The 27541-nt window shown below is 27.5% G+C and overlaps 3 protein-coding genes across 4 annotated transcripts in view; 2 read left to right on the top strand and 1 right to left on the bottom strand.

The window, feature by feature from the left end:
- Positions 1–1601, top strand: part of LOC117170042 (conserved oligomeric Golgi complex subunit 8) — a 40308-nt gene extending 38707 nt beyond the window's left edge. Inside the window, exon 9 of the mRNA XM_033356564.1 lies at positions 1311–1601. Within this exon, the coding sequence (XP_033212455.1) occupies positions 1311–1535 (225 nt within the window). The 3' untranslated portion in view covers positions 1536–1601. The remainder of the gene's footprint in view (positions 1–1310) is intronic.
- On the bottom strand, positions 1520–24935 carry LOC117170009 (titin-like). Its single transcript, XM_033356527.1, has 3 exons — positions 24424–24935; positions 16332–18011; positions 1520–2564 (listed from the first exon to the last, which is right to left on the bottom strand). Exons 1-3 carry the CDS (start codon positions 24492–24494, stop codon positions 1841–1843), a joined length of 2475 nt encoding a protein of 824 aa, XP_033212418.1. The 5' UTR covers positions 24495–24935; the 3' UTR covers positions 1520–1840.
- LOC117170018 (ATP-dependent RNA helicase DDX24) overlaps positions 24926–27541 on the top strand; it is a 39347-nt gene continuing 36731 nt past the window's right edge. Inside the window, exon 1 of one of the 2 annotated variants that reach the window (XM_033356534.1) lies at positions 24926–24969. In XM_033356534.1, the coding sequence (XP_033212425.1) occupies positions 24941–24969 (29 nt within the window). In that variant the 5' untranslated portion in view covers positions 24926–24940. Of the gene's footprint in view, positions 24970–25162; positions 25312–27541 lie in introns of those variants that run through there. The other variant, XM_033356540.1, reaches the window with a different exon arrangement.

Here is a 27541-nt window from a genome sequence, read left to right as displayed (position 1 = left end):
AGATTTAAAAACATTCAGAAAATCTCAAGCATTTTGAATATTTCAAAAAGGATCAGTACACCAGATGTCAAGTATATCCAAAATTTTTAACGATTTCAAAAGGTTTCAGAAAATTTCCAAAGAATTCAAATATTTTAATGATTTTAAATGAATACACAAAATTTTGGTAAGATTTAAAAAATATTTTTAAGAACTCAAAGGGATTTCAGAAGATTTCAAAAAGGGGTATATTATGCCAAATTTCAAAGATTTAAAACAATTTCAAAAGTTTTCATAAAATTTGAGATTTCAAAAGATTCAGATGATTTCAAACGAATACAAAAGATTTCACAAATATTTCATTAAAATTTCAAATACTTTAACAAAATTTTTCAAATGAATACAGAAAATTTCACAAATACTTCACAAAGATTAAAAATCAAAATTTCATAAAGATTTCAAATTCAAAGATGTCAAAAAGGGTACAGTACACCAGATTAAAAAGATTTCACAATATTTGAAAGATTTTTAACGATTTATAATTTGTTTAGAATATTTCACAAAGATTTCAGATATTTTATAAAGATTTCGAACATTTTATAAATATTTCAAAACATTTCACAAACATTTTAAAACTTTCAGAAAATCTCAAGGATTTAAAAGATTTTAAAAAGGGTAATTTAAGAGATTTCAGAACATTTCAAATATTTGCAACGATTTCAAATTTTTTTTAGAAAATTTCAAAATATTTCCAAGATTTTAAACGAGTACACATTCTTTTCGGAAAATTTGAAAGTATTTCACAAAAGTTTCAAATATTCCAGTGATTTCAAATAAATACAAAAGATTTGACATGTATTTCAAAGGATTCAAAGAACAAAAAGGTTGTCAAAAACAAAGATGCAAGAAATATTTCACAAATCTTTCAACGAATTTGACAGATTTCACCATTTTTTTTAAGATTTAAAAAATTTAACAAAGATTCCACAGAAATTTCAAGATTTTGCAAAGATTCTAAATACTTTAAAATATTTCAATCATTTCACAAAGATTACACAAATTTTCAGGATTTGAAAGGCTTTAAAAAGAGTTAAAAATATTCCCAAAGATTTCACAAAGACGACTTATGTTTGTAAAAAATTAACAATTTGTTTATTTATAATTCTTCTTACTTTAGAAATTGTTGGCTAATAAAAAAATGAAAAAATTACATGTATAAAAAACGGTTACTTCATTATTTTATGTAAAAAAAAGGAGATCTCGAAAAACTTGATTTCTTTTGTTCCTAGAAATCGCTGGACAACGAAGTCAAAAACTAATTTCTTTTACAGGGAGTGACCTTCTTGAACCACAAAATAATCCTGGAACCTCTCTCAGCATTGCTGCCAATTCGCGACATTCCGAAAGATTCTTTTCTCCATGAATTCTCAGCTGCCGAGAATGTCAAACCGACACTCGAAATCCCCAAGAGCGAAAACGTATCAAGCGCTAAATTGGAGATGGAATCGACTGGGAAAAATCAAGATGAAAACGCCTCCAATAAAAGTGACGAATGAATTTTAATATGTATATATATATAATATGTATATCGTGAAACTGCAAATAAAAGAGAATGGGCACAATCGACTAATCTTAATTTTCTACAAATCCTCGTACTTTGAAAAGTCAATTTTTTCAATTGGAAACTATAAATAGGTTAAAGTTATTATTATTATTATTTTTTAATGTTTGTATAGAAATTAGCTTCAGTTTTCTACACGAAAAGAGAACGCGACACACTTCAATTTTCAAAAAACACAGTGATTATTTACATCCACAGTCTTTCTTATAAAAAATCGCAAAAAAAAAAAATAACGGAAATTTAACAATCTATAAATTCCGGATCCAAATACTCAGCTTCAAAATTCATTTCGTCTGAAAAATTGACATCCTCATTCTCCTCGTCAATCAAGCCGATAATTTCGCCGTCGTTCTTTGACGGACTCATATCGAAGTTTTGTACAATTGCTTGTTTCTCCGGAACCTGCAGTTTCTGCCTCTTAACCACAGTGCTCATTTGTATTTCTGGGACGACAATTTTTTTCTTTTGCGGCGAGGTTTTACTAACAACCGGAAAAGATCTCCAGCCATCCGATCTCACCTTACTCCTCTCTCGCTTTATCACTGTTGTATTGATTGTTTGATCTTGCGTTAAAATATCTTCAAGTTCACGCGCGTCTCTTTCCAGAGAAAGCCTCTCGGCTTGGGTGCTCTTTACCTGCTTCTTCATTGGCTTCGAGAAAATATTTTTATCGTAATCTGCCTTGATTTTTCTCACTTCTCTCAACAGTTTTTCGTACTCATCCTCCTCCTCTTTTTGAGTCACTATCTTTCTCTTCTTTGTTACTGACGAACCGGAAATGTCACTGTCGTAGGATTTCTCGACCTTTTTGTCGAGACCGGACAAGTGTCCCTGGAGTTTTAATATTTGCTCCTGTTCTTCTTGGTGTCTTTGTTTCAGAGAAGCGAGCTTTTTACTCAGCTTTTCGCAGTCTTCTTGTGCTTTGTTGTAGAGAGTTTTCAAGTTGCTCAACTTTGGATCTGGCCTGGAATTAGACAAAAAAAAAATTTAGAAAAAAAAATTAGACCAAAAAGTTCTCACGAGCATGAGAATATCCTCGAGCTTCATGTACTTTGAGCATTTAATGAGCATTTATAAGCATTTTCAATTAGGATTTAAAAATCGTATTCTCTATATTTATCAATAATAGATACATTATTTAAATTTTGGGGAGAAATGTTTCGCTTCAAATTGGAAAGTGTGCCTGATGTAAATTGTAAAAGAAAGTCAAAGTAATAGAAAACATATTATTCGTATTAAACAGTGCCTTATTGATGGTTGCTACAATATCCCAATTTCTACATTCTTCTTGGTCAACAATCCACCATACAAATTTTTTTTCCAAATGCCTTGGGCGCTCACCGATTGGATCTCGCGCTTCGCACTAGATAATTAATTCACTGCGCGCTACGCGCTTGAAAAAATTTACCTCACGCTTCACGCGCGGTTCCTCTAGGATTTTATTACACTTTTTGTTCGACTTACAAGGAATCCTAGGTATTGACTTACTCCCTCCGATTTTCTTTGTTTTCACATATGTTGTAGTACTCGAAAAACTCAGTGACACGGATTTTTTCTTACGTGCCCAAAATGGTTTTAAGGGGGCAAAAACTACCCCCGAATAGTTTGGTACCAAACACCCATTTAATTGTTTAACATATAATAATAGAATCACTCACAATCAAATCAACTCGAATAATACCCTCACAATAAGAGATGAAAAATGTGATTTTATCGATTTGATTTTAAGAGTGGGGGGAGGGGGTAAACTACCCCACAATAATTTTTGATTATACAAAAAATAAACAAACGGATATGATTCGCAAGTTTGAGTGCGCCTAGGGCGCGCGACTGTTGGTTCTCGCGCTCGATACTGTATTTATCTCGCGCTCCGCGCTCGGTCTTTGTACATTCCTTACACTTGTGTACAGATTTTTTAAAGCTAAAGGTCAAAACATCGACAACAGTAATTTGGTGATAGTGACTTCTTTTTGGTTAAAGCTCCTTCGGCTTTAACGAATACATTTTCACCACGTGTCTCGTGCTTCGCACTCAAATTTGTATCTGAACTTGTATATCATTTCCATAAATGTATGTTATTATAATTCATAACATGCATTGATATTAAAACAGATTATATAAGCTTATATATAATACATATACTATAATATATATTACATAACATTATATAACATTTTTGGTTCAAAATAACGTACAGCCCACAAATAATGAGCGATTTAAACAAACAAAAATTGAAAATAGCTGTTAAGATTTCGAAGAGAGTTGTCGAGTCTGATTTTTCGATTAGGTTTTCAATTTTTTATAAATAAACAAATATGACGAAAAAATGGCCATTTTATCTATTTGACGTTCACGGTGCTCGTCAATAACAGGAAGTGTTGAAATCGCCTAATTTTCATAGAGTAACATTAACTAAAGATGTTCCAATATTATATATGAAACAACAACATTTTTTGTAAACAAATTATTTGTTGAAAACATTTTTTCTGTGATTTTTCATAATTATACGTTTTTAGTTATATTGAAAAAAATGTGCATGGAAATTATATAATATTAAAAAAAATTTCCCTTCAGATTATAATTCTTTATATTATAAACAAATTTATACATAATCTTTTCAACAAATGCATTATTCGGGCATTTGTCGGCAGAAAAATTCGGTTTTTTCAATGCCAGTCTTTGCAGATGGGAACTTGAAGAGAATTTCAGCAACATTCATAATAAGTTGATAAATTTTATTATTTATTTAAACAAAATTGATAAACAAATTCACTGATCAGATGCCCCAATAATGCATTTGTTTATTAAATTTGTTTTAAAAAAATCATAAAATTGATAAAAAAATTATGAATTTTGCCAACATTGTCATGAAGATCCCAACTGAAAAGACTGCCTTTGAAAAAAAACGAATTTTTCTGTCGACAAACGCCCAAATAATGCATTTCTTAATTAAATTTCTTTAAAAAATCATAAGATTAATCAACAAATTATGAAGTTTGCTAAAATTATCATAAATTTCCTAATTGAAAAAATTGACATAGAAAAAAACGAATATTTCTGTCGAAAAATGCCTGATTACTGCATTTGTACATTAAATTTGTTTATTATATAAACAGTTATAATCAGAAGAAAATTTTTTTTATATAATATTGTTTCCATTTCAATTTCTTGCAACAGAACTTAAAAAACGTGTATTTATGGAAAATCGCAGAAAAAATGTTTCCAACAAATAATTTGTTGATAACATTTTTTTTGTAAATTGTCTAATATCAGAATATCTTTAACTAATGGTATTTTATGCAACTTAAGCGATTTCAATCATTTTCCTGTTATTGACGAGTATCGGGAACGTCAAATAGAAAAAAGGCCATTTTTCGTCATATTTGTTTATTTATAAAAAAATTGAAAACCTAATTCAAAAATCAGGCTGGACAACTCTCTTAGAAACCTTATTAGATTTTTTTTTTACAATTTTTTTGGTCACAATCGGTGAAGATTTGTGGGCTGTACATTATTCTGAATTAAACAAGTCATTTTTCTTCCCAATGTGCGGCACTCCTTTAGGTACAAAACCAAAAACTTTTTTACATTCTCATCATTTGTGATTGAGAAAGTATTAGAATTGTCGGAAATTTGACATCACACGATGGCGTCTGTCTGTCTGTCCGTCCGTCGGTAAACACGATAACTCTCGAAAAAATGAACGAATTATATCCATCTTTGGCACACTTTTTCTAGGTCCTAAAAGAAAGGACGAGTTCGTTAATCAGCCATTTTTGATAAAAATTCAAAAAGTGAGCGCATTTTGAAAATTTTTGAGACCACTTTTTTCTGATTTTGAAAATTCTATGCGCTGATATTTATAGCATTGAAAAGAACAAACAATTTATCCTTATGACTTTTTTCGATAAAAAGAAAATTTTCAGAGTTATAGCGTTTTCAAAATTTTTTTAATCAATCGAAAATCAAAATTTAAAGCCGAAAAACGCACGATATGAAAAAAAGTCAAAAGAAGAAAAACATTTCTTTTTGAAATTCCTACAAGATTATCATAACCAATTTTTGGATTTTCTTCAAAAATCGAAAATTCAAATTTTGATTGCACAAAAAATAATGGAAAATAAAAAATTCCATTTTGTGGACAAACTGTGTAGGATACAAAAAAAGATGAATTAACAAAAATGGTTACCCAAAAAAAGATCTACAATTTCGGTAAGAATCACTTTTTGATAGGACGCGTGCGTTTTGTTTTATTCGTGAAAAATAACGTTGAAAAAAGTAAAAAAAAAAATGTGTGGAAAAACGACGAAAGTTACGAGAAAAAAATCCAACAAAACCTGTTTACAAATGTCTGTCGGAAATCGAGCGCGCAGCGCGAGTGTCACGATGAGAATGTGTATCTCAAAGCCTACAGAGCTTTGAGAAACTTAATATTTGACTGTACTTAATTAAGTAGACAATTCAGAATATGAAGACGCATATAAATACTGCCATCTAAAAGAGATCTTTTTGATAACGTTTTTTTCAAGCATTCCAAATGCAAAGAATAAATATCCGAGCGCGAAGCGCGAGGTGTAATTATTTTCGAGCACGAAGCGCGAGGTAACCTATTATTGAGCGCGAAGGGCGAGAGTTAACCGTCGCGCGCCCTAGGCGTTTTTCTTCTCTTGACTGTTTTTCATATCTCGCGTTATTTAACTTAAAATGTTGATTTTTCGTGTTTTTAGAAATGTTGTAAATGCTATAATTCTGGTAAATTTTGAATTTATCCAAAAAAGTCATTAAAATAAATTGTTCGTATTTTAAATTACTATAAATACCTGTACAGAAAATTGTTGAAACTTGAAAAAAATGTCCCCAAAAATTTTCGAAATTTTCTAATTTTTTGAATTTTTATTCAAAATAGCTGGCTATTGAACTTGAACTTTACTTGCTCACACTAAGAGAGTATGCCAAAGGTCAATTGAATAGATTAGTTTTTTCAAAAGTTATCGTGCCCACAGCTCGGTGGTTTGAGCGCGCCCGCGGCGCGCAACTGTTGGTTCTCGCGCTTCGCGCTCGACGTTGTATTTATCTCGCATTCGTGGACACACCTTTTAAAATCAAAGGTCAACAGACTGACAACTGTAATTTTGTGTTTTTTAACTCTCTTCTGTTAAAGCGCTTTCGGCTTTAACGAACACATTCTCATCACGTATGTATCTCGTGCTTCGCACTCGATTTTGTCCAACATTTCAACTTTTCTACATTATACACAACACTTTTATATCAATTATAATACATTTTTTATGTAACTCTGTCTGGGATTATTTATTTTAAAAATGCGAAATAAAAAGCAAATTGTATTTATCATGATTATTTTTGTATTTGTTTCTTATTTTGCTTTAAACTGTATTCGAAGCTGCTCTGAAACATGTATCATTTCAATAAATGTATATCATTACAATTCATAATATGCATAAAAATTGAATCATACTAATTCTTATTTCCTTGCTATTATAATTTTTTATTTTTTATTTTGTTTTTTACGATTAAATAAAAACTACTGCGCATCTGCATAGGGTCTAATACAGGAACCTATATAGGGTCCTATATAGGAGCCTATGCCCTACCTTGTCTTTTCTGTGCTTTTTCTAAAAAGTTCATTTTTGCATTTTTTATCTTATGTTTTATGATGAAAAGAAGATCTACTCGTCCAGTCGAAAAATGATTAATGATAAATTTATAGATCTTTTTAGGCGAACAACTTTTGTCTGGTAATTTAAGTTCATACCTTGTGTCGCTTTTCCAAACAAAATTAATATTTTTATTTTGAATGATATTTGTTATGACTGAAAAAAAAACTACGTGTCCTATCAAAAATTATAGCTCTTTTTTGGATGAACAATTTTTGTCTCATTTTTTTCGTAGCTTATATCGAAAAGTGATTTATTATAAATTTGTAGTTCTTTCCAGGGCGCACAATTTGAGCTTTTTCATCTTTTTCGTATCTTGTATAGTTTGACCAAAAAATGGAATTTTCGAATTTTTCATTATTTTTGGTACGATCAAATTTGGAATGTTCAACTTTTCGACCAAATTAAAAAAGTTGTTATCGTAGTCCTGTAAGGCTTCCAAAAAGCAAAGTTTTTCTTCTCTTGGCTTTTTTTCATATCATGAGTTATTTGGCTTAAAATGTTCATTTCAGTTTGTTTTTTTGGATTTTGAAAATGCTCTAACTCTGATAATTTTCTTTTTACAGAAAAAAGTCATGGGGAAAAATTGTTTGAGTTTCTAAGTACTATGAACAACCATACATAGAATTTTTAAATCTTGAAAAAATGTGGTTTCAAAATTTTTTTGTATGATCAAATTTGGAATTTTCAACTTTTTGACCAAATTGAAAAAGTTGTTATCATAATCTTGTAGGGCTTTCAAAAATCAATGTTTTTCTTCTCCAGACTTTTTCTCGTATTATGCGTTGTTTAACCTAAATAGTTCATTTTAGTTTTTTTTTGGATTTTGAAAATGCTATAACTCTAGTAATTTTTTATTTTTCGAAAAAAGTCATTAGGATAAATTGTTAAATTTTTTGAATACTATGAATAACCATACAGGGAATTTTAGAATTTAAAAAAAAAAGTGGTCTCAAAAATATTCAAAATGTGACCACTTTTTGAATTTTCATCCAGAATGGCTGGCTAACGAACTTGATTTTTACTTTAGGACCCTAAACGAGTGTACCAAAGGACAATCTAATAGATTACTTTTTTCAAAAGTTATCGTGTTCACAGAGAGACAGACAGACACATTCGTAAAAACCTGTTTTCCGGATTCAGGGGGTCTCAAAACATGGACATTTGACAACAACTGGGGGGTCAAATTTTACACAAATCTAATACCTTCTCTGATGAGAATGTAATAATGCAAAAAAGTTTGCACTTTCGATAAAATTGAATGCTAAGTACGAGATATATAATGAGAATGTGTTCGTCTAAGCTGAAGGAGGTTCGACAAAAGAGGATTCTCAATCACCAAATAGAAGTTATCGATGTTTTTCCCTTTAATTTTTAAAAAATTGCGCACAAATGTAGGTTAAACACAAAGACTGAGCGTGTATGGTGAGGTGAATACATCATCGAGCGTGAAGCATGAGAATCAAAAATCGCGCGCGACAGGCGCGTTCAAACTTGCTAGCCACGCACGCAGAGCGCTATAAGAACGTGCCCGCAAAACGGGCAGATTTTTGTTTACTATATATATTTTATAATCAGATTTTACAACAAACTTCTAGATATTTTTGGTTAAAGAAACTTTTTTTAAAAATTTGTTTCGTCTTTCGTGTCCTTTTTCCAAAAATTTCTTCTAAGAATTTCATTTTTTTATTTTCAATCTTATTTTTTACGATTAAAAGAAAATCTTTTCGACCTATTTAAAAATGATTAATAACAAATTTATAGATCTTCTTGGGTGAACAACTTTTGTCTTTTAATTCTAGTGCATACCTTGTGTCGTTTTACAAAAAATATTTATTTAAAAAAATGTATTCAAATAATTTATTTTCTTTATTTTAATGGTTACATTTTACGATTAAAGAAAAAACTAAGTCTCCTCTAAAATATTATTCATGAAAAACTTGAATGTGTCTATTTATTTTTTTCATAGCTTGCGTTGTTTGTCAAAAAATTAATCTTTTTAGTTTGATTCATTTACGAATAAATAAAAACTGCGTATCCTATAAAGCAGTAATAATAAACATTTGTAGCCTTTTTTTTGGATAAACAAGTTTTTTTGTAGCTTATGTCGTTAGTTCAAAAATTTAATTTATTTGTAATTTTTAATTTTTAATATTCTTTTTTACTACTAAAAACAAAAACGACGGGTTCTATCGAAAAGTGATTGTTAAAAGATTTGTAGATCTTTTTAGGGCGCATAATTTTAGTTCATTCAATTTTTTCGTATCTTTCATAGTTTGACTTTTTTTTTATATCATGCGTTGTTTGGCTTAAAATGTTCATTTTAGATTTTTTTTTTTTTTTTTTGAAAATGCTCTAACTCTGATAATTTTCTTTTTATAGAAAAGTCATTAGGATCAATTGTTTGGGTTTCTGAGTACTATGAATAACCGTACATAGAATTTTGAAATCTTGAAAAAACGTGGTCTTAAAAATTTTGAAAACGTGCTCACTTTTTGAATTTCGATACAAAATAGCTGGTTCACGAACTTGTTCTTTCTTTGTAGGCCTTAAAAAAGTGTGCCAAAGCAGAATCCAATCTGATCAATTTTTCGAAATTTATCGTGCCTACAGAATACAGACTACAGACAAACACCTTCGTAAAAATCGCTTTTTCTGGCTCAGTAGGTCTCAAAACGTGAAGATTTTAGGAAAACCGACAAACTGAAATTTTACATAAAACCAATACCTTCTTATTAGATGAGAATGTAAAAATCAGGTGGCCAAATGAACCAGCAAGAGTTATGTTTAGACGGATGCTCCTATATCAAGAAGTAACTTTACGGGTGAGGCTTTAAAGCAAGTGACTACGGTACTTCAGCGATCGCGCATATCTAACATGTGTAACGTGATGAATTCGTACGCTGGCAAAATTCATTTGCTTCTTTGTGAGTTCAGTAAACATGTTGGATGAATCTCGATAAATTTCTATACATAGCTTTTCTATGAAAATTATAATCATTTTTCAAATTTATTTATCTAACTGAAAAATCTGACAAAAGCTTGAACGCTGACAATAATGGTTTTCACTTTTTAGATATATTATAAATTATATTCCATCTCAAATGAAGGGCATTGTTATTTTAATTTATTATAAAATATTACAATGAAAAATATGTTAATGCCGTACAGTAATTAATGAACATAAGGGACACCACAAACGTTATCGACATTTTTATCAGCTGTAAAAAATGATCTACATTAAAATGTACGGCATCTTTTTTTCTTAATTTATTTACCTTTATTACATTTAAAATAGCAATAATGTTGAAAAATATTCCTCCTCTTCTCAATCTAAGAGAATTTAACTAATCTTAAAATATATACAACTAAATATATATTTTTTAAATTTATTTTTTTATTTGGTACCATTTATTATAAACGGCTATAAGGTACAACAATAATATTCACTAACATTATGTCCAAAAATAAGTTGCCGTACATGAATGAATTATCTTACAGCCACAATAATTAAATAGACCTTTGCAACTCAGTTAATTATTTATTTATACTCACATTAACCATAATTTCTAGATGACACAATGATCAAACATACTTTTAAGTGTTACATAATATTTTGAAAAAGATACCGTACATTTTGCAATGATCTTATACCATATGGGTCCTAGGAAAGGGTTACAACCCTTGTTTCTCACTCCTGTACTTTCAAATAAGTACAGCGTTGCTGAATAATGAAATTGCATAAGTATGCAAAGCGAGTTGCACAAATGCCATATAGCAATAAATTACCCGTATTGCTTCAAAAATTGTGGGAGAAATAAAAAATTTTCTTAACTTCCGGTACAGCTACTTTTGTACGGCACTAGGTTTTTTGTCATTTTTGTTTAAAGGATATATCAATGGGAAGAAAGCCGTACAATACTAAAGTGCCGTAATTTACCACGTACACGAGTAAAATTCAATTTTCGCCTGTGCCCACCTGTACCGCTCAAAACTGACGGCATAGTGTTTAAAGTTACTTTTTTATATAGGAGCATCCGTCTAAACATTCAAAACTTAAAAAATTAAATTAAAAATTAAGACATTTAATTAAAATTTAAAGCTGCAAATTTTAAATTTTTTAATTTTTATAAACTATAAAATTCAAAGATTGAGAATCATTTCCAAAAATATAAATTCACATTATGACTTTCAATGCTCCAAATTAAAATTCAATCAAGGAACTTTAACATTTTGAAAATTATATTATTTTAAAGAATTTTTATTTAAAAACATTAAACATTGAAAAATTGAATTTTTTGTAACTGAACATTTCCTAAATTAGAAGTTAAATTATTTTCGTTTTAAACAGTTTAAACATCTTTGATAAGCGTCAAAATTTTATTTCAAAATCATGAAAAATCTATAATAATTGATTTAAAATCAATTATAGTTAACTTTTTAATATTTAAAGTACAGATCCATTGAAAAAATGTATTTAAACTTACAGCTGATAAAATAAAAATATCCTTTATCAAAAATTTTCAACTTCAAACGCTGTTAATTTGTAATTTCTTAAGTCTTCAATACAACAATTTAAAATTTGTTAAATTTAAAATGTAAGCTTAAAATCAAATATCTAAAATGGAAATTTTTTAAAGTTAACGATTGCTGAATTACGCATTGTAAATTCAGGGTGGTCGTTTTAATCAAAGAAAAAAATTCCCGGTCATTTCCCGGTTCGCAAACATTTTTCACGGTCAATAAAATTAAAAAAATCGAATTGTAGAGTTCAAAGATTCAGATTCAGTTCCAAAAATATAAATCCTCGTTATGATGTTGAATGCTCTAAATTGAAGAATCAATCAATGAATTTAAAAATGTTCAAAATTATACCATTTTAAGCATTTTAAATTCTAATTTCAGCTCACAATTGGTTACAAATTGAAAATTCCCCGTTTAAAACAGGAATTTTAATTCTTTTCGAAAAATGCCCTGTTTAAATTCAGAATTTTAATTCTTTTTGAAAAATTCCTTGTTTAAATACATAATTTAAAATCTTTTCGAAAAATTTCCATTTCCACGAATTGTAAGAATTAGAATTGTTTGTCAAATTCCCTGTTCCAATTCATAATTTTAACTTTTCGAAAATACCTCGTTTCAACACAGAAGAATAAATTTGTTTGTTGGAATATAAAATTCCTTCTTCAAATCCGGAATTTTAATACTTAACGAAAATTTCCTATTTTAACTAAGAATTAGAATTTTTGTGAAATTCTCTGTCCCAATTCATAATTTTAATTTTTGTTCAAAAATATTCCGTTTCAATTTAGAATTAGATTTCATTCTATTAAAAAATTCCCTGTTCCAGCTAGGAATTTATTTAAATTTTAACATTCCCTGTTCCAAGAAAAATTATAATTCTTCTTGATAAATACCAGTTTCAACTCAGCATTGGCTAAAATTAGAAAATTCCCTGCTTCAACTCAGAATTAAAATTCAGTGGAAAATTTTCCTGTTCCAATTCAGAATTTTGTTCCTTTTTGAAAATTTCCAGTACTAGCTCGAAATTGGTTACAATTTGAAAATTCCCGGTTCCAAATTATTATTTGAATTTCAAATAATTTTTCAAAATAAAAACTCATTTTCAAATTTCCTAGCAAGCTTAAAAATTCTTAAAAGCCTCTAAATATTTTTTGTTCGAAATCTGCCAAAATCTACATTTTGTTTTAAATCAGGTCGGACGCTATGTCCAATCATTTGAAATCATTTCAAATTTTGAATTTTTCAAATAGGAACAATAGGTGTTCAATTGTTATTTATACATCAAAATTCAAGAATTTGACTTACGAACTTAATTGTTTAAATAAGGTAAACCGACCATTACTGGGACAACGTAAAAAGTATGTCCAATACTGAGACAATGATAAATATCATTGAGTATCTTTTATATTCCAACATAAATTATAAAAGTAAAAAGGTTCTATTATTTTTGAAGTTCTTTTAAATTTGTTACCACTATTTATTTTTGTCCTGACAAGTTATACATTTAGTAAAAAATAATCAAAAATATTGCTGCTACTAAATTCGCCATTTTTTTTTTTTTATTTTAAAACTTTCCGCCTAACTTTTACAGCATTGTATTATTAAAATTTCCTAAACTAAAAAAAAAAGTAATGTTTTTGCACATTTTTAATACGTTTAAGAATAAAATTCATAACTTTGTTAGCGATTTGAGTCGATAACTTACAAATATTTTAATGTCCCGTATTTGGACAAATTTTTGGCAAAGTTGCTTAAACCGGGACGAGCTGCCGCTGCTGTCTCCGTTTCGGACACTTGAACGTGAGTTGTGAAATTTCGTTTCCATTACTGAGACGGTCACTTTCGCCGCGTTTTTAATCAAATGTCATAGTATTATTTTAGTGATATATTAAAAATATTGTTTAAAAGACATAATCTTGCCGTTTAATTGATTGATTATTCTAAGAAAAAGTTGTTCAAAGTAGTTTATTGAAACCTCCAATTCTAACCTCAAAGTATCCCAACTGCTTAGGTGAGTAATGTAATATAGTACCTAATAAATTTAATTTTTCAACTAAAATTAGTTTATATGCAATAAAATTTAATATTACAGATTTCTATGAAATATTAATAAGATTAATATTATCGATTTACTTTTTAAGATAAATTAAGTAAATTAACTTTTTTCTTGAAAATTTATATTTTCAAATTAAAAATATAACTGTTTTGAGGAGAAGTAATCTTTTTACTTGAAAATTCAACAGTTTGGTTAAATTGTTTTTATTTTTTGACTGAAAAATGTTTTTTGATTAACATTTGAACTATTTCCTTGAAAATTCGTCTGTTTGGTTCTAAAACATATCTTTTAAATTATAAATTTCATCTTTCTTGAGCAAAAATGCAACTGTGGTTGAAAATTAATCTGTTTAGTTTGAGACTTTAGCAGTTTGATAGGAAATTCGATTTTTTTTTTAGATTAATTCGTCTGCTTTCAATACGTATTAAAAATCTTTTTTGTTGAATATCAACTATTATTCTTTTTTTTATCAGAATTTAGCTTTTTTGGTTAACCAGATACTTCAATTTTTTAAGAAATTCTTAATTTTTTAAATAAAAAAACTAATTTTCTACCAAAAAGATTAATTCTTATCAAAAAATATGATAGTTGATATTTCAAACGAAAAATGTTTCAATTATAAATTAAACATGACATGATTTTTTAAATAAATAAGATTTTTGGTTAAAAAAGAAAAATATTTTAACCAAATTTATGAATTTATGAAATATGAAAAAATGAACAAAACAGTTGCATTTTTCTCAACGAAAAATGTGATTTATAATGAAAATGACAAATTTTGGAACCAAGAAGACGAAATTTCAACAAAATAGTTGAAATATTGCTTAAAACAGACTTTTCAGTCAATAACATTTTCAACCAAATAATAAAATTGGTAATCAAAAAACAATTGAAATTGTTTCAATACATTTTTCAATTTATGTATTAACTTGAATTAAGAGGAATTTTTATTCAAAATTTACTATCCAACAGTTTAATTTGAAAGTAAATCGATAATATTAAATTTTAATGCATACTTACTAATTTTATTAAAAAATAAAATTTATGAGTTATTATTAAATTACTTACCTTAGCAATTGGCAAAATTTGAGGTTAGAATTAGAGGTTTCAATAAACTACTTTAAAAAAATTTTTGGAATAAATAATTAAATGGTATTCACAACCCATTCTTGCTTTTAATTGTATTTTGTAATAAATTATGAGTAAATTGTGCCATTTTATTTTGATAAACCCCATTGGATTTTCCAATGACTAGATTTAAAAATATAAATTTATATTAATTTACTATAAAATTACTAATGTACTTTTTGTTCTAATCGATCAAATAATGTCTTAGCCATTTGTTAAAACGGTTTTTGTACCAAAAATTCCAATTCCCCATTTTAAAGCTGTGTTTATGTGGGTTAGCTTTTCCTTACAGTCCCAGTAATGGTCAGTTTACCTTAGAAAAATAAAATTCTAACGTTCCAAGTTGAGTTTTTTTCGCACAGTTTTGAATATTTAGTTTATAATGACTGATTTTAAACGAAGAGTCAAATATTTCGAAATATTAAATAATTATTCGTTTTCTTCATTGGAAAATTTCAAATCACATGGTTTAAAAATGGAATATTTTGGACTGAAATTTAGTAAAAGCCTTTCATTATAAATGCATTATTTTGAAGTTATTTTTAATTTAAAAATAGTTTATAAAGTATCAAGAGGGCGTTTGCATTTAGGACTTTTCAATTGAAACAGTTTAATTTTAAAAGTTAAAATCTGGAAATTCTAAAATTGTGAACTGATGTCCGAATCGGTTTGTACAATCAATTATTTATTTTTTAAATCTTAAAGTACCATTTAATTTAAATTATCATTATATAATTTGTATTTATAGTTGATCAACTGAAAATGTTTGTTATGAAAAATCTTCGATTTTAAACGCTTCTAATTTTTAATTGTTAAGGTCTTTAAAACAGCATTCTAAATTTTTTTCGATTTAAATGTATGCTTAAAAATCTCAAATGGAAAATTTCTAAAGTGAAGGACTTTCGAATTACGCATTCTAAACTGGATGATATCATAATAATTTAACGAATTATTTTTAGAAATGGTTAAAATCAAAGTTGGATGGATTTTTTTTAAATTTGTAAAATTTCCGATAAAAAAATAAATTCACGGTCATTTTTCGGGTTTCCCGGTCTCATAAATATTCCCGGTCCTGCGGCCACCCTGAAATTGAATAATAGCATAATTGAAAATGATAATTCAAGCAATTATTTAAAATAATAAAAACTGTTGAAATCAAACATGGAGAAATTTTTCTTCTAAAAATTTGTAAAATTCCCAATAAAAAAAAATCACGGTCATTTTTATGCGGCCTCAACAAATTTTCGGTCCAGTGGCCACCCTGAAAATGCACTTTCGACAAATTCACTTTCATCAAAATGTTCGAGCATTTCGTAAAAAAAAAATATATATATAAAATTAAACTTACTGTTTCACTTCTTCCGGCTTCTGTTTCACCTCAATCGGTGTTGGTTCCACCTCTACTGGCGCCGGTTCCACCTCTACCGGCATCGGTTCCACCTCTATTGGCATCGGTTCCACCTCTATTGGCATCGGTTCCACCTCTATTGGCATCGGTTCCACCTCTTTTGGCTTCTGTTTTACTTCTTTTGGCTTCTGTTTTACCTCTACCGGCTTCTGTTTCACCTCCACCGGCTTCTGTTTCACCTCCACTGGCTTCTGTTTCACCTCTGCCGGCTTCTGTTTCACCTCTTCCGGCTTCTGTTCCACCTCTACCGGCTTCTGTTTGATCTCTGCTGGCCTGGGAACTGGTCCACTAATAACTTTTGGTTCTACTTTCTGCACTACTTTCTCGACTCCGTCCTTCGTCTCGACAGTCTCCACCACTATTTTCCCTGATGGTTCCAATCTAAAAATGACCGACTTATTCAAAGCCTTGATTTGCACCTCCTCCGGTTTCGTTCTAATCACCTTCGTCGCATTTTCTTTGCTCGTCGATCCCAGCTTTTTACTTCCCTCATCATTGAGCTTGTTAATCTGTATTCGCAAAATCGGTCTCTTATTATCAGGACTCGAACCCGTCAAACTCGTGTTTGCATTGACAATCTTCTTCGCTAGAATATTCGGTTTCAGAACCGACGGAAGTTTCTTCGCATCCCCATCTTTTGCATCCTTCTGCACATTATTCGATTTCGCCAAAATTTCTTGCAGCTCGGCCACATTAATCTGCTTCAATGGAATTAATTTCCCGTTTGGTTGAATTGACTGCTGGAATTGAATCATCGGATTCTGCGGAATCAGAATTGGCGACTGCTGCTGAATACTAATCGGCGATTTCTGCTGAATAATCGGAGATTTCTGCTGAATAATGGGCGATGTCTGGTGGATTTTAATAGGAGTTTGAATTTGAATTGGAGATTTTTGCTGAATTTGAACGGGAGATTGCTGCTGAATCTGAATAGGAGATTGTTGCTGAATCTGATAATGCTTTCCCTGAAATTGAATGAATTGGGGCTTGCCCTGAAGTTGAATGTTCGGATGGAATTGGATTTTTTGAATCTGAATCGGTTTTGGCTGAATTGGAATTCCTCGCGTTGGAATCTGAATCGGCGATGTAATTATTTGCGTCGTTTGAATTGCAGGTTTGTTGGGAAGCTGAACAACTTTTTGAGGAATTACCGCTGGCTTCCTTTGAATTATTGCCGGTTTCCTTTGAATTATCGACGGTTTCGTTTGAATTTTTGCTGGTGGCGACACAATTGTAATTTCCGGAGATTTCGAAGGTTCTGGAACTAAAATTGCGTCAAATTTTGTCGCGCTCGGTGATTTTTTCACCGCTGGCTTTATTTCTGATTTTATAATTTTGGCCTTTGTCTCTTTCACTGCTGGCTTTATTTCTGATTTTATAATTTTGGGCTGGGTATCTTTCATCGCTTTTACGGCGGGTCCAGGATCTTTTTTTCGTTCGGGGAAGACGGTTGGCGTTGCATCCGGTTTTAAAATCGGATATCTTCCAATCGAAGAAGGTTCGATGTCTTCGATTAAAAAATGCGTGCTGCATATTTGATCTTGAGAGGCTGGCGAGAAATTATCCTGATTTATCTGTGACAGCCATGACTCCAACAGTTTCTCGTTGTGAAAAGGAAATCTGAAGAAAAAAAAATTATAAATATATTTGACTTGATTCAATCTTTGAGAAAATAAACGTATACGAAGTTTCAAACTTCAATTATTGTTGAAAATTGCACAATTTTAAGTTGAAATTATATATAACTGAATAATTATAAAATAGAATAAGTTAAAATTGGAATCCCATGTGGACAAAATTAGAAATTATTTGGTTATAACTTCAATAACTTAAAATTGTTTACTTTAAACAATGAAGCATTAGAATACTTGACCCAATAAATTTGACAAAAATTTCCAATTAAAACCCTTTAAAATTGGAAACCAAAATTGGACAATTTTCAATTAAAATCCTTTGTAGCTAAATAATTTAAAAAAATATAAGGTTAAAATTGGAATACTCTTTAAATCAATTTTTCGGAAATTTAAATTGAAAACATTTAAAAAATAATTTCAATGAAAAATTATAAATGAGAGAGTTTTCATGTAACACAGTATTTAAATAATAAGGAATTCATAATGATTTTAAATTTTAATCACTGAAGCTTGTACCTGTGTTTTAATTTTTGAATTTGTATCATAGCAAGTGTTTTCTGAGGGCTTTGAAATAAAGTGTTCAATTTGGGTTATTTCGAATTCTTAATTATATAATTTTGAATACTTTTCTTTTGTAAATTTAGAAGTTTTAAGTTGCAATTGATTTTTTAACGGAAAAGTTTTGTTATGTTTTGCTCACAACTTTACGTTTTTGAAACACATAAATCAAAACGCTTTAAAATATGAAAGCCATAACATTTTAAGTTGTTTTAAAAATCTATAAACATAAAACTTTTAAGTCCATAAACTTTGAATCTTAACTTGAAAAAAATTGGTTACGATTTAAATTTTCAGATTCATGAAATTAACAATTTAAGTATTATATAAGGATTTGGAACATGTTCTAAAATTCTAATTTTTATTTTTCTGTTCGTAACATTTCTAATAGCGTCTAAAAAAGAGGTGTTTTATTTCTTAAATTTGAAATTAAATCTACAATATATCTAATAAATTATTGTAAATCTTAGATATATTTTTGAGATAGTGCTTTTGGTAGGAAATTTTGATTTTTAAAAAATTGATATGAAATAATAACGTTTCTAAGCAGACTCAATATTTAAAAAATTCTGAAGGTTGTGTTAGCTTTTATTCACTCAAAATAAGTATTTCCAAATAAAAATCATCATGATTCCCCACTCTCAACACTTTTAGTTGTTCTTTTAGCCGTTTATATAAATCATAAATAATCATACATTTTTTCATTACACAGATATAAAAATTATTAAGAAATTCCGTTTTTCGGTTCATAAATTTTTCAACAATTTTACCAATCATTAACGCTTAAAATAGTTTAACAATTTTCAACACATTTCGGTTATATTACAATTTTTCAAAGGAAATCGATTTTTTTTTAAACACAAATCAATGGGTTTTAAAATTTCATAATTTCTAACAATTTTAGGTCTTACGTTGCTCATGAAAGTAGTTTTAATAATAAATCTTGAAAATTTGATTATTATAATTAATCGGAAAGACATTCTTAATTAAATCCGTAAACAAATTATTCTTGTTATTTTAAAAATAGCTAAACTCTCAATTTGCTTATAGAACTTGTTTAAGTAATTAATAATACCCTTGGAATTTACAAAGTAACACAGGAAAGAATCATCGGAAAGATATTCTTAGTTCAATCCTTAGCAAAAAGTGTGCCTCTTGCTTGAAAAATAGCTAAGCTATAAATATATTGATAAACACTTTTTAAATAATTAATAATTGTAAATTTTCAAAGCATCATATAAAAAAACATTGGAAAGATATTCTTAGTTAATTATGTTAAAAAATGGAGCCTACTCATAGAAAGAAAACCAAAATCTTAATTTTTCAATTGAAATTGTTTAAATAATTAATCGTTCTTGTAAATTTACAAAGAAACATAGAAAAGAGTCATCGAATGCACATAAGGCAGGTCCAAAAATGCATTAAAATTTTTATTTTTTTTTTATTTTTATGGAACACCTCAGAAATTTGTTCGAATCCACACAAAAATAAATGCATTTTTTTGTTTACAAAAAGTAATATTCAGAGGTACCGCAAACCCCATGAAGCTTAACACGTATTTCCCATAAGAAAAAAGGTCGTTTTTGTAAATCTGTTTCAGAATCCTCAATAATATTTCAATCGAATTGAAACTCAACATTTCTCTTCACAATTAGCCATAGAATACGCATAAAATATCGCTTTTCAAATATCAACACCGTAAGTATGTTTTATAGGGTCCCAAAAAACCCCTATAAATGAAAAAATGGGTTTTGCGAGTTTTTGGCGCTAATTATGACTTTTTTGCTTTTTTTTTTAACGCAAATCGTTTCTGGGACATAAAAGACCATTTTATACTGACAAATAAATGTTCACATAATTTGTTTAAACAATTTATTATTGTTTTTAGTAATTTTCTTATACAATGGAGTTATGAACACGTGGTTTTCTCAAAAAATTTCCACTTGTTGTCCAATTTTCAATTAGAGGGAAGTGATAATCCATCATTGTCAACAAGAGTGATTGTTTAAACAATTTATTATTATTTTCAATAATATTCTATTAGAGAAATGGTACAAAACTGAAGTTTAAAAAAATCACTTTTAGTCAAATATTTAATTAAGATAAGTAACGTAATTAATTGAAGTCAAGAAAATTAATTTTTTTAACTATTTATTATTATTATTAACAATATCATAATTGAATAATGCTAGAAAGATGCGGTTTTCTCTGAAATTTCTGGCTGTTTGCCCAATTTTCAATTAAAGTGAGGTAATAATTAATTCAGGTTAACAAAAATAATTGTTTAAAGAATTCATTATCATTCTTAATATTATTTTCTATGCTTAATTGGTAGAATGTTGCGGTTTTTTCTGAAATTTTCAACTGTTTGTCTATTTTTCATTAGGTGTGACTTAATAATTAGATTAAGCAAAAATAATTGTTTAAATAATTTATTATTGTTTATGACTATTTTCATCTATAGCAATAGCTGATAGTTGTGTTTTTCCGGAAATTTTTACGTTTTTGTCCTTTTTCACTCAGTGAGATAATAATTAATGAAAGTTAACAAAAAAAGTTGTTTAAAAATTAAAAATTTAGAGCAATTTCAAAATTAAATTTTTTTATTTTAAAAATTGCTGTAAATTATCAAAATAAAAATTTTCAATTTTGATAAAACATAGAAAAGTTATACTTTTGAAAATGTTAAGAAAAATAGAAAAAAATATTTTTCTGATAGATTAGGAAATTTCATTTAAATTCTTCACTAGATATCACATATATTTAGGAACTATCTCAGTTAAATTTTTTGATTAGACAAAAATTACAGCTTTTTCAAAATTTGAATAACCTTTTTTTTGTGAGATTTAGAAATTTTTGTAAAATTTACTCTTACACGAAAAAAATACTTGCAAATTATCCTAATGGCATTTTTAAATTCTATAAAAATTCAAAAAGTTATATACTTTTCAAAATTGTGAAAATTTTCAAAAAAAAGGAAAAAAATTTGTTTAATAGGTTAAGAAATATCAATCTAAATTTCTACTTGATAGAAAATATATGTATTTTGATACTATTCTCATCAAATTTTTTAATTAGACAAAACTTCAAAAAGCTAGATCATTTTCAAAAATGTGCAATTTTTTAAGAGATCCGTAAGTTTAAAACGTTGTTTTTATTATATTTGAACAAGATTTACTAGAAAAAAAAACCAAATAGTTGAATTTTTAACCAGAGATTAATTTTTAATTCAAATGATGAATCTGTAATTCTGTAACCACGAAAATTTTCTACCAATAAAGATGAATTCTTATCAAAAAAAGATCAATTTTCAAAAAAGAAAATGGAAAAGTTACATTTTAAAGTAAAAAATTAATTTTAAAAAAATCAAAAAACTTTTAGTCAAAGATATGAACCCTCATAAAAAATTTTTTTTTATAAAATGGTTTAATTTTTAACAAAGTAATTGAATTTTCAATCTCAAAAATCCATTTTCAGCAAAAAATGAAATATAGATACATTTTTTGTTTGACCAAAATAATTTGTAAACAAAAGAATCTTAAATTTCAATAAAGTAGTTAAATATGAATTTTCAAAAAAAGAAGGATGTATCTTTAACTTGAATAATTAATTATCAATTTAAAAAATTACTTCACAAGAAAAAAACAAACAAAAAATTTTCAACAGGATGACCTTAAAACAAAAATACTTGAAGTTGCAACCACACAATAAAATTCTTAAATAAAAGTATAATCGTCAGGAGGAAGCATTTGAAAAAAAGAAATAAAAATGCAAGGAAAATAAATTATCAACAAGAATATTATATTAGGCTAGACACAAATTTTATTTATTTTTTTTTAATTCTCTAATTTTACGCTGAGCAATTATTTATTTTTCATTACAATTTTAACTAAAAGTTAAAAAAAATTATTATCCTTAATAGCTATTTAAAGTGTCTCTCATAGAAAATCCCTGACGTCCAGGATTTCCCTGAAATTACATTCAATATATTGACAGAAAAAAAAGGATTAGATTAAAAAAATTTTAATCGTGAATAAATAAGAAACCTTAAAATATTTTTCGATTTCGATTTAAATCTAAAAAGTAAAAATGAAAAAAATTCTTTTTCAAAACGTTGGAAATTAAGCGAATCCAAACATCATTATTAAAATTTTTGTTTGAATATTAAAGATCGGATATTATTTAGAGGTAACCTATTGAATTTTGTCTTTTTTATTGTGTTTTTGTAGTTTTTATTTTCTCAATGCCTTGAAAATTCATATATTCTATGTTTAAACCGGTACAATTATGCTCTTTTACATTACAATCCTTGTAAATAATTTAATGACAACTTTCAAACGTTTTTGTAGAATAATTCAACTTTGAAGATATATTTTTCAAATTGAATAATTAATGAATCTGAATCATTTTTAATTGAAAATTATATAAAATACAAAATTTTCAATTTTCAATTCTTTAATTTTGAAAGTTTTCAATTAGAAAATAATACAATTTCAATTTCTTTGAATTCAAAATCATCCAATTTCAAGAACTGTAATCTGAATGTATTCACTCTGAATTGAAATTTTACTATTTTCGAAATTTAATTCCGAAATCATTCAATTTTGAGATTCTTTAATTGGAAATAAAATTATTCTTTGATCCTTGGAATTTTAAATGATCCAATTTTCAAAACCATTATTTGAAAATATTCAATTTATATTGTTATGAAATTGTCCAATTTTCAAAATTTGATCATAATTTTTTTCTAATTTTAAAAGCCGATACAAAATTTTTAATTTAAAATATTAAAAATTTCAATTTATTTAATTTTAAACGCTCTTATGTGCTAATAAAAAATAATTCAATTGGAAAGAATATTTGGAATATGTGAATAATAATAAATTAGGTTAATATTTCTCTTCAAGATTGGCATTTTTCGACAAAAATGCGAGGTATTCATTGTCCATATATTGTAAACAAAATTACATATATTAATTCTGAAATGAAGACATCCAGTTCCATAAATTATCAAAATATTGCCCTTCTTTTCTATAAATTTAGATAAGAGATACTATGAATTATAAAACTTTATGTGATTGAAGTTTTGAGCGTTCAAATGAATGAAATTTTTTACTGATGACTCTACAAACCAGGAAAAGTGCAAAAATGTTTATTAATTTATATTGTAAATAAGTTATTATTGAAAAAGAATTATAGTGCATAATTCAAATTGCAGTTGGAACAATATTTACGGGTAAAAGGCAAATGTCGAAAAATATTTAATTCATTTGAACGTGCAGAACTTCAGGTACAGAAAAACCTTTGGCTAATTTTGACTTTATATTTAAATTTAAAAATTGCGTGAAACAAAAAAAAATCGTTGGCCTGTTTGTTTTGTAATAAAGTCAAGTTCTATGAAGCCGCTTCACATCAGTTTATTTTAGCGAATCCGTCAAAAAAACTTAAGTGTTCAAGATGTTAGATTGTTAAACTTAACATACTTTCAATGTTGTTTAACGTTAACAAAATACAATTCTTCAATTTGTTAAGCTTCATGTTTAATTCTACTTCAAACTTGATCATTTTTATTCAAAATTCGACAAAAAACTCGAAGTCAAACGGAAACATAACCTTAAAGATAAAAAAACATTGTAAGCGTTAGATCCTAAAAAACATTTAATAAACAGTTTTGTATCAGAAAAGTGTTTTGAAGACTTGAAATGAACATTTCATAGAGAATTTCAACAAAGTTCCCTCCTTTTTCGTCAGAGCTCAGAAAAGAACATAACCTCGAAACCAAACATTTTTTTGGATCCTTTTTGCGACTTTAGACATATGAATTAATGGAAGGTACTCACTTGAAATAGGCGACGGGCTTTGTTTGGATTGTTTTGTAACTTTGACACCCACGAATTGAGCAGCTTTGCATTTTTCATAAGTTTCTCGGGCAACAGTTTCTCAAAATTCAATACATCGCACACCAACTTGCGAACAATTCACTTGTTATTTATTTTAAAACTCAATTCTTTTAATTGATTGTCACTACCCAGAATAAGATTTTATCCGGGAAACAGACTCAAGGGGCAAAAATATACATTTCTGGCGAAAATTATGAACTTTCGTGACCCAAAAACCAAAATCGAGCTGGTCGAGTTTGAATGACGTGACGTCATAAAAAATGGGATGCTTTCAATGTATTTATTTATAAATAGTGCAGAAATCAGATTAAAGAAATAGTAAAAGTTCGGCCCACTTTTTTTTAGAAATTAGATCGAGTTTTTCCGATTTTTAAGTTTGTTCGTTATATTTAATTCGAGTTCATTGTTCGTTTTTTAAACACTTCTTGTGAATAAATGCAAATGGCGACGTTAGATTATGTTTCCAACCAATCATGAAATGACAAAGTGAGTCGTTTCCTGTTTGTTGAAAGCGTCATTTCAGATTCTTTCGATTATTCTAAATTTCAAGTAAATGAAATTTTTTTAATTATTATTTAATATTTTCTTTATTCTTATTTATATTATAAAATTATTATTTTTGCTTATATTAATATTACTGAATTCTTTTAAAATCGAAAATTGAAACCTCTTTTGAGTTGGGTAGGAAACTTAAGATGGCGAATGTGTTTCTAGTTTTTCTACCGGGTGTGTAGAAAAATTTTTTCCTGAGGTTGATTTCGGTGAACATAAGTAATTTTATAGTAAAAAAAGACCAAAGTGAATAGAGGATATCTTACAAGTAAATTTGTGAGTAATATTTAAGAATATGGTTTTAAATTTATTTGAATTATTTTCAAAATGTGTAAAATTGTGCACCATGTGACCTAACCTCCAATATTTCTCGTTTTATTTCAAAATTTGTGCAGGTTATCCACAATTTTGTAATTGATTTTGGTTAATTCGAAGGGAATTTTAATTGGAAAAATGAGCTTTATTATTTTATATTTTATTTCGAATTTGTTTAAGAAAAAAATTGAAATTTTAGGTTATTATCGAAAATAATTATTGACTTTTAATAATATTTTTGAATTGAATTTTCATTTGTGAAGGCACTTTCAGCTATTTAGTTCAGTTAGTTTCGTAGAAATTTACTCATGCAGAATTTTTAATATTTCAATTTTAGAATATTTCAATATGAAATTCAAAAAAGTTGTTAAAATTTTCAACAACAAAATTAACTTTAGTCCAAAGAGATCGATTTACAACCAAATAGTTGAACTTTCAAACAAAAGAAAAATGAATTTTTTAGAGGAAAGCTTAATTTTTAATCCAAAAGAATGAATACTTTAAAAAAGCAGACAAATAAATACACTTTTCACGAAAATAGGGGAATAATTTCTTTTAAATAAAATAAATGTGGGTACTATATTAAATTAAAAATATAACGATTTAAGTTCCTAACATTTTAAATAAAAATATTGAATTTTCAACAAAATATGTGAATTTTTAACCAAATAGTTGAATTTTCATGAAAAAAGGTTTCAACCAAAAATATTAATTTTGTACTAATTTTTTTATCTAAAAAATCCAAACATTTCAATATCTATTACTTGCATTTTTTACGTTTTTCAGTTAAAATAATAATAATTTTCAGCTAAAATTATGATTCTTCGACAAAAAAAAATTCTCTTTTATGAAATGAAATCAAATTTCAACCAAGCAGTTGAATTTTTAATAAAAAATACGAATTTTTTAGATCATAGTCTAATTTTTAATTCAAAGAATGAATACTTAAAAAACAGGCGAAATACATATATTTTTGACGAAAATAGGGGAATAAATTCTTCTAAATAAAATAAATTTGAATAATATATTGAATTTAAAATATTTCAAATTCCTAAAATTTTAAATAAAAATATTGCATTTTCAACAAAATAGATGAATTTTGTTGGACATTTTTATCTAATAAAATAACTACTAAAGTTATAACTAAAAGAATCTACTAAAATTTTATATACTAAAAATGACGTTTGAACTTACGGATATCTTAAAAACAAAAATTGCACATTTTTGAAAATGATTCAACTTTTTGTATTTTTGTCCAATTAACATTTCGAAAATTTATCTTTTTTATTCAAAATTCAACACATCTTGTTGAGGATTCATATTTTGAGTTAAAAATTCATCTTTTGGTATAAAATTTAATGATCCCCTCCTTTATACTTCGTACCGACATTTCCCTTATTTTCTCGAAAACTGTCAGTTGTAGGGTAAAAATATATTCAACATAAAATATGTATTTTCAAAGGATCTACAACTTTTATTTGAAGCTTTTTATAAATTTTCACTATTCATTAAGATAAACGTAAAAAACATGAATTTTATGGGTTTTACATGGTTTTCGCCATGAAAATAAAATTTGCGGGTACTTTCACTATCATATTCCTGATCAGGGCGTCAAAATACATAGGTATATGGAGTTTCAAATTAATCGGGGGTAAGCGCTTTTCGGAACTTCATTCGAAAATTATTTGTCTCAACTGAACATTTAACTATTTTATTCTTTGTGGCAAACTGATCTTTTTTAGTTCAAAATTTGTCTTTTTTTGTTGAAACTATATGTATTTAAAAAAAATTTTTTTAGTATAATTTAATCTTCTTGGTTAAAAATTCATCTTTTTAGTAGAAAATTCAACTATTCAAGTTAAAGCTTTATCATTTTTTAGTTGAAAATTAATCTTTTTGGTTTAAAATTCAAAGAAAAGATTCGTGATTTTAGTTGAAAATTCATCTTTTTTGTTTAAAAATCGCCTATTCCAATTAAAGATTTATAATTTGAGTAGAAAATTCATCAGTTTCGTTGAAAGTTATTTTTCTTAACTGAACATCTAATTGTTCCATTTTTAGTTGAAAGTTTGTAATTTTTAGTTCAAAATTTAACTGTTTTGTTGAAACTATGTCTTTTCTAGCTGAAAATTCATCCTTTTAGTTGAAAATTTAAATATTCCTCTGGAAGATTCACAAAAACTTTTAAAAT

The sequence above is a fragment of the Belonocnema kinseyi genome, chromosome 1 (genome assembly GCF_010883055.1).
Source record: "Belonocnema kinseyi isolate 2016_QV_RU_SX_M_011 chromosome 1, B_treatae_v1, whole genome shotgun sequence".
Taxonomy (NCBI): Eukaryota; Metazoa; Arthropoda; class Insecta; order Hymenoptera; family Cynipidae; genus Belonocnema; species Belonocnema kinseyi.
Note: the sequence above shows the minus strand (reverse complement) of the source record. Positions and strands in the feature narration are given on the sequence as shown.

What these genes read in the sequence shown, in the direction of transcription:
- LOC117170009 (XM_033356527.1), bottom strand. Translation starts at nt 24,494, where the DNA reads ATGCAAAGCTGCTCAATTCGTGGGTGTCAAAGTTACAAAACAATCCAA. An exon ending in AAGCCCGTCGCCTATTTCAA is followed by an intron (nt 18,012 to 24,423) that starts GTGAGTACCTTC and finishes TTTTTTCTTCAG; the next exon opens with ATTTCCTTTTCACAACGAGA. An exon ending in AAGCCGGAAGAAGTGAAACA is followed by an intron (nt 2,565 to 16,331) that starts GTAAGTTTAATT and finishes GTCTAATTCCAG; the next exon opens with GCCAGATCCAAAGTTGAGCA.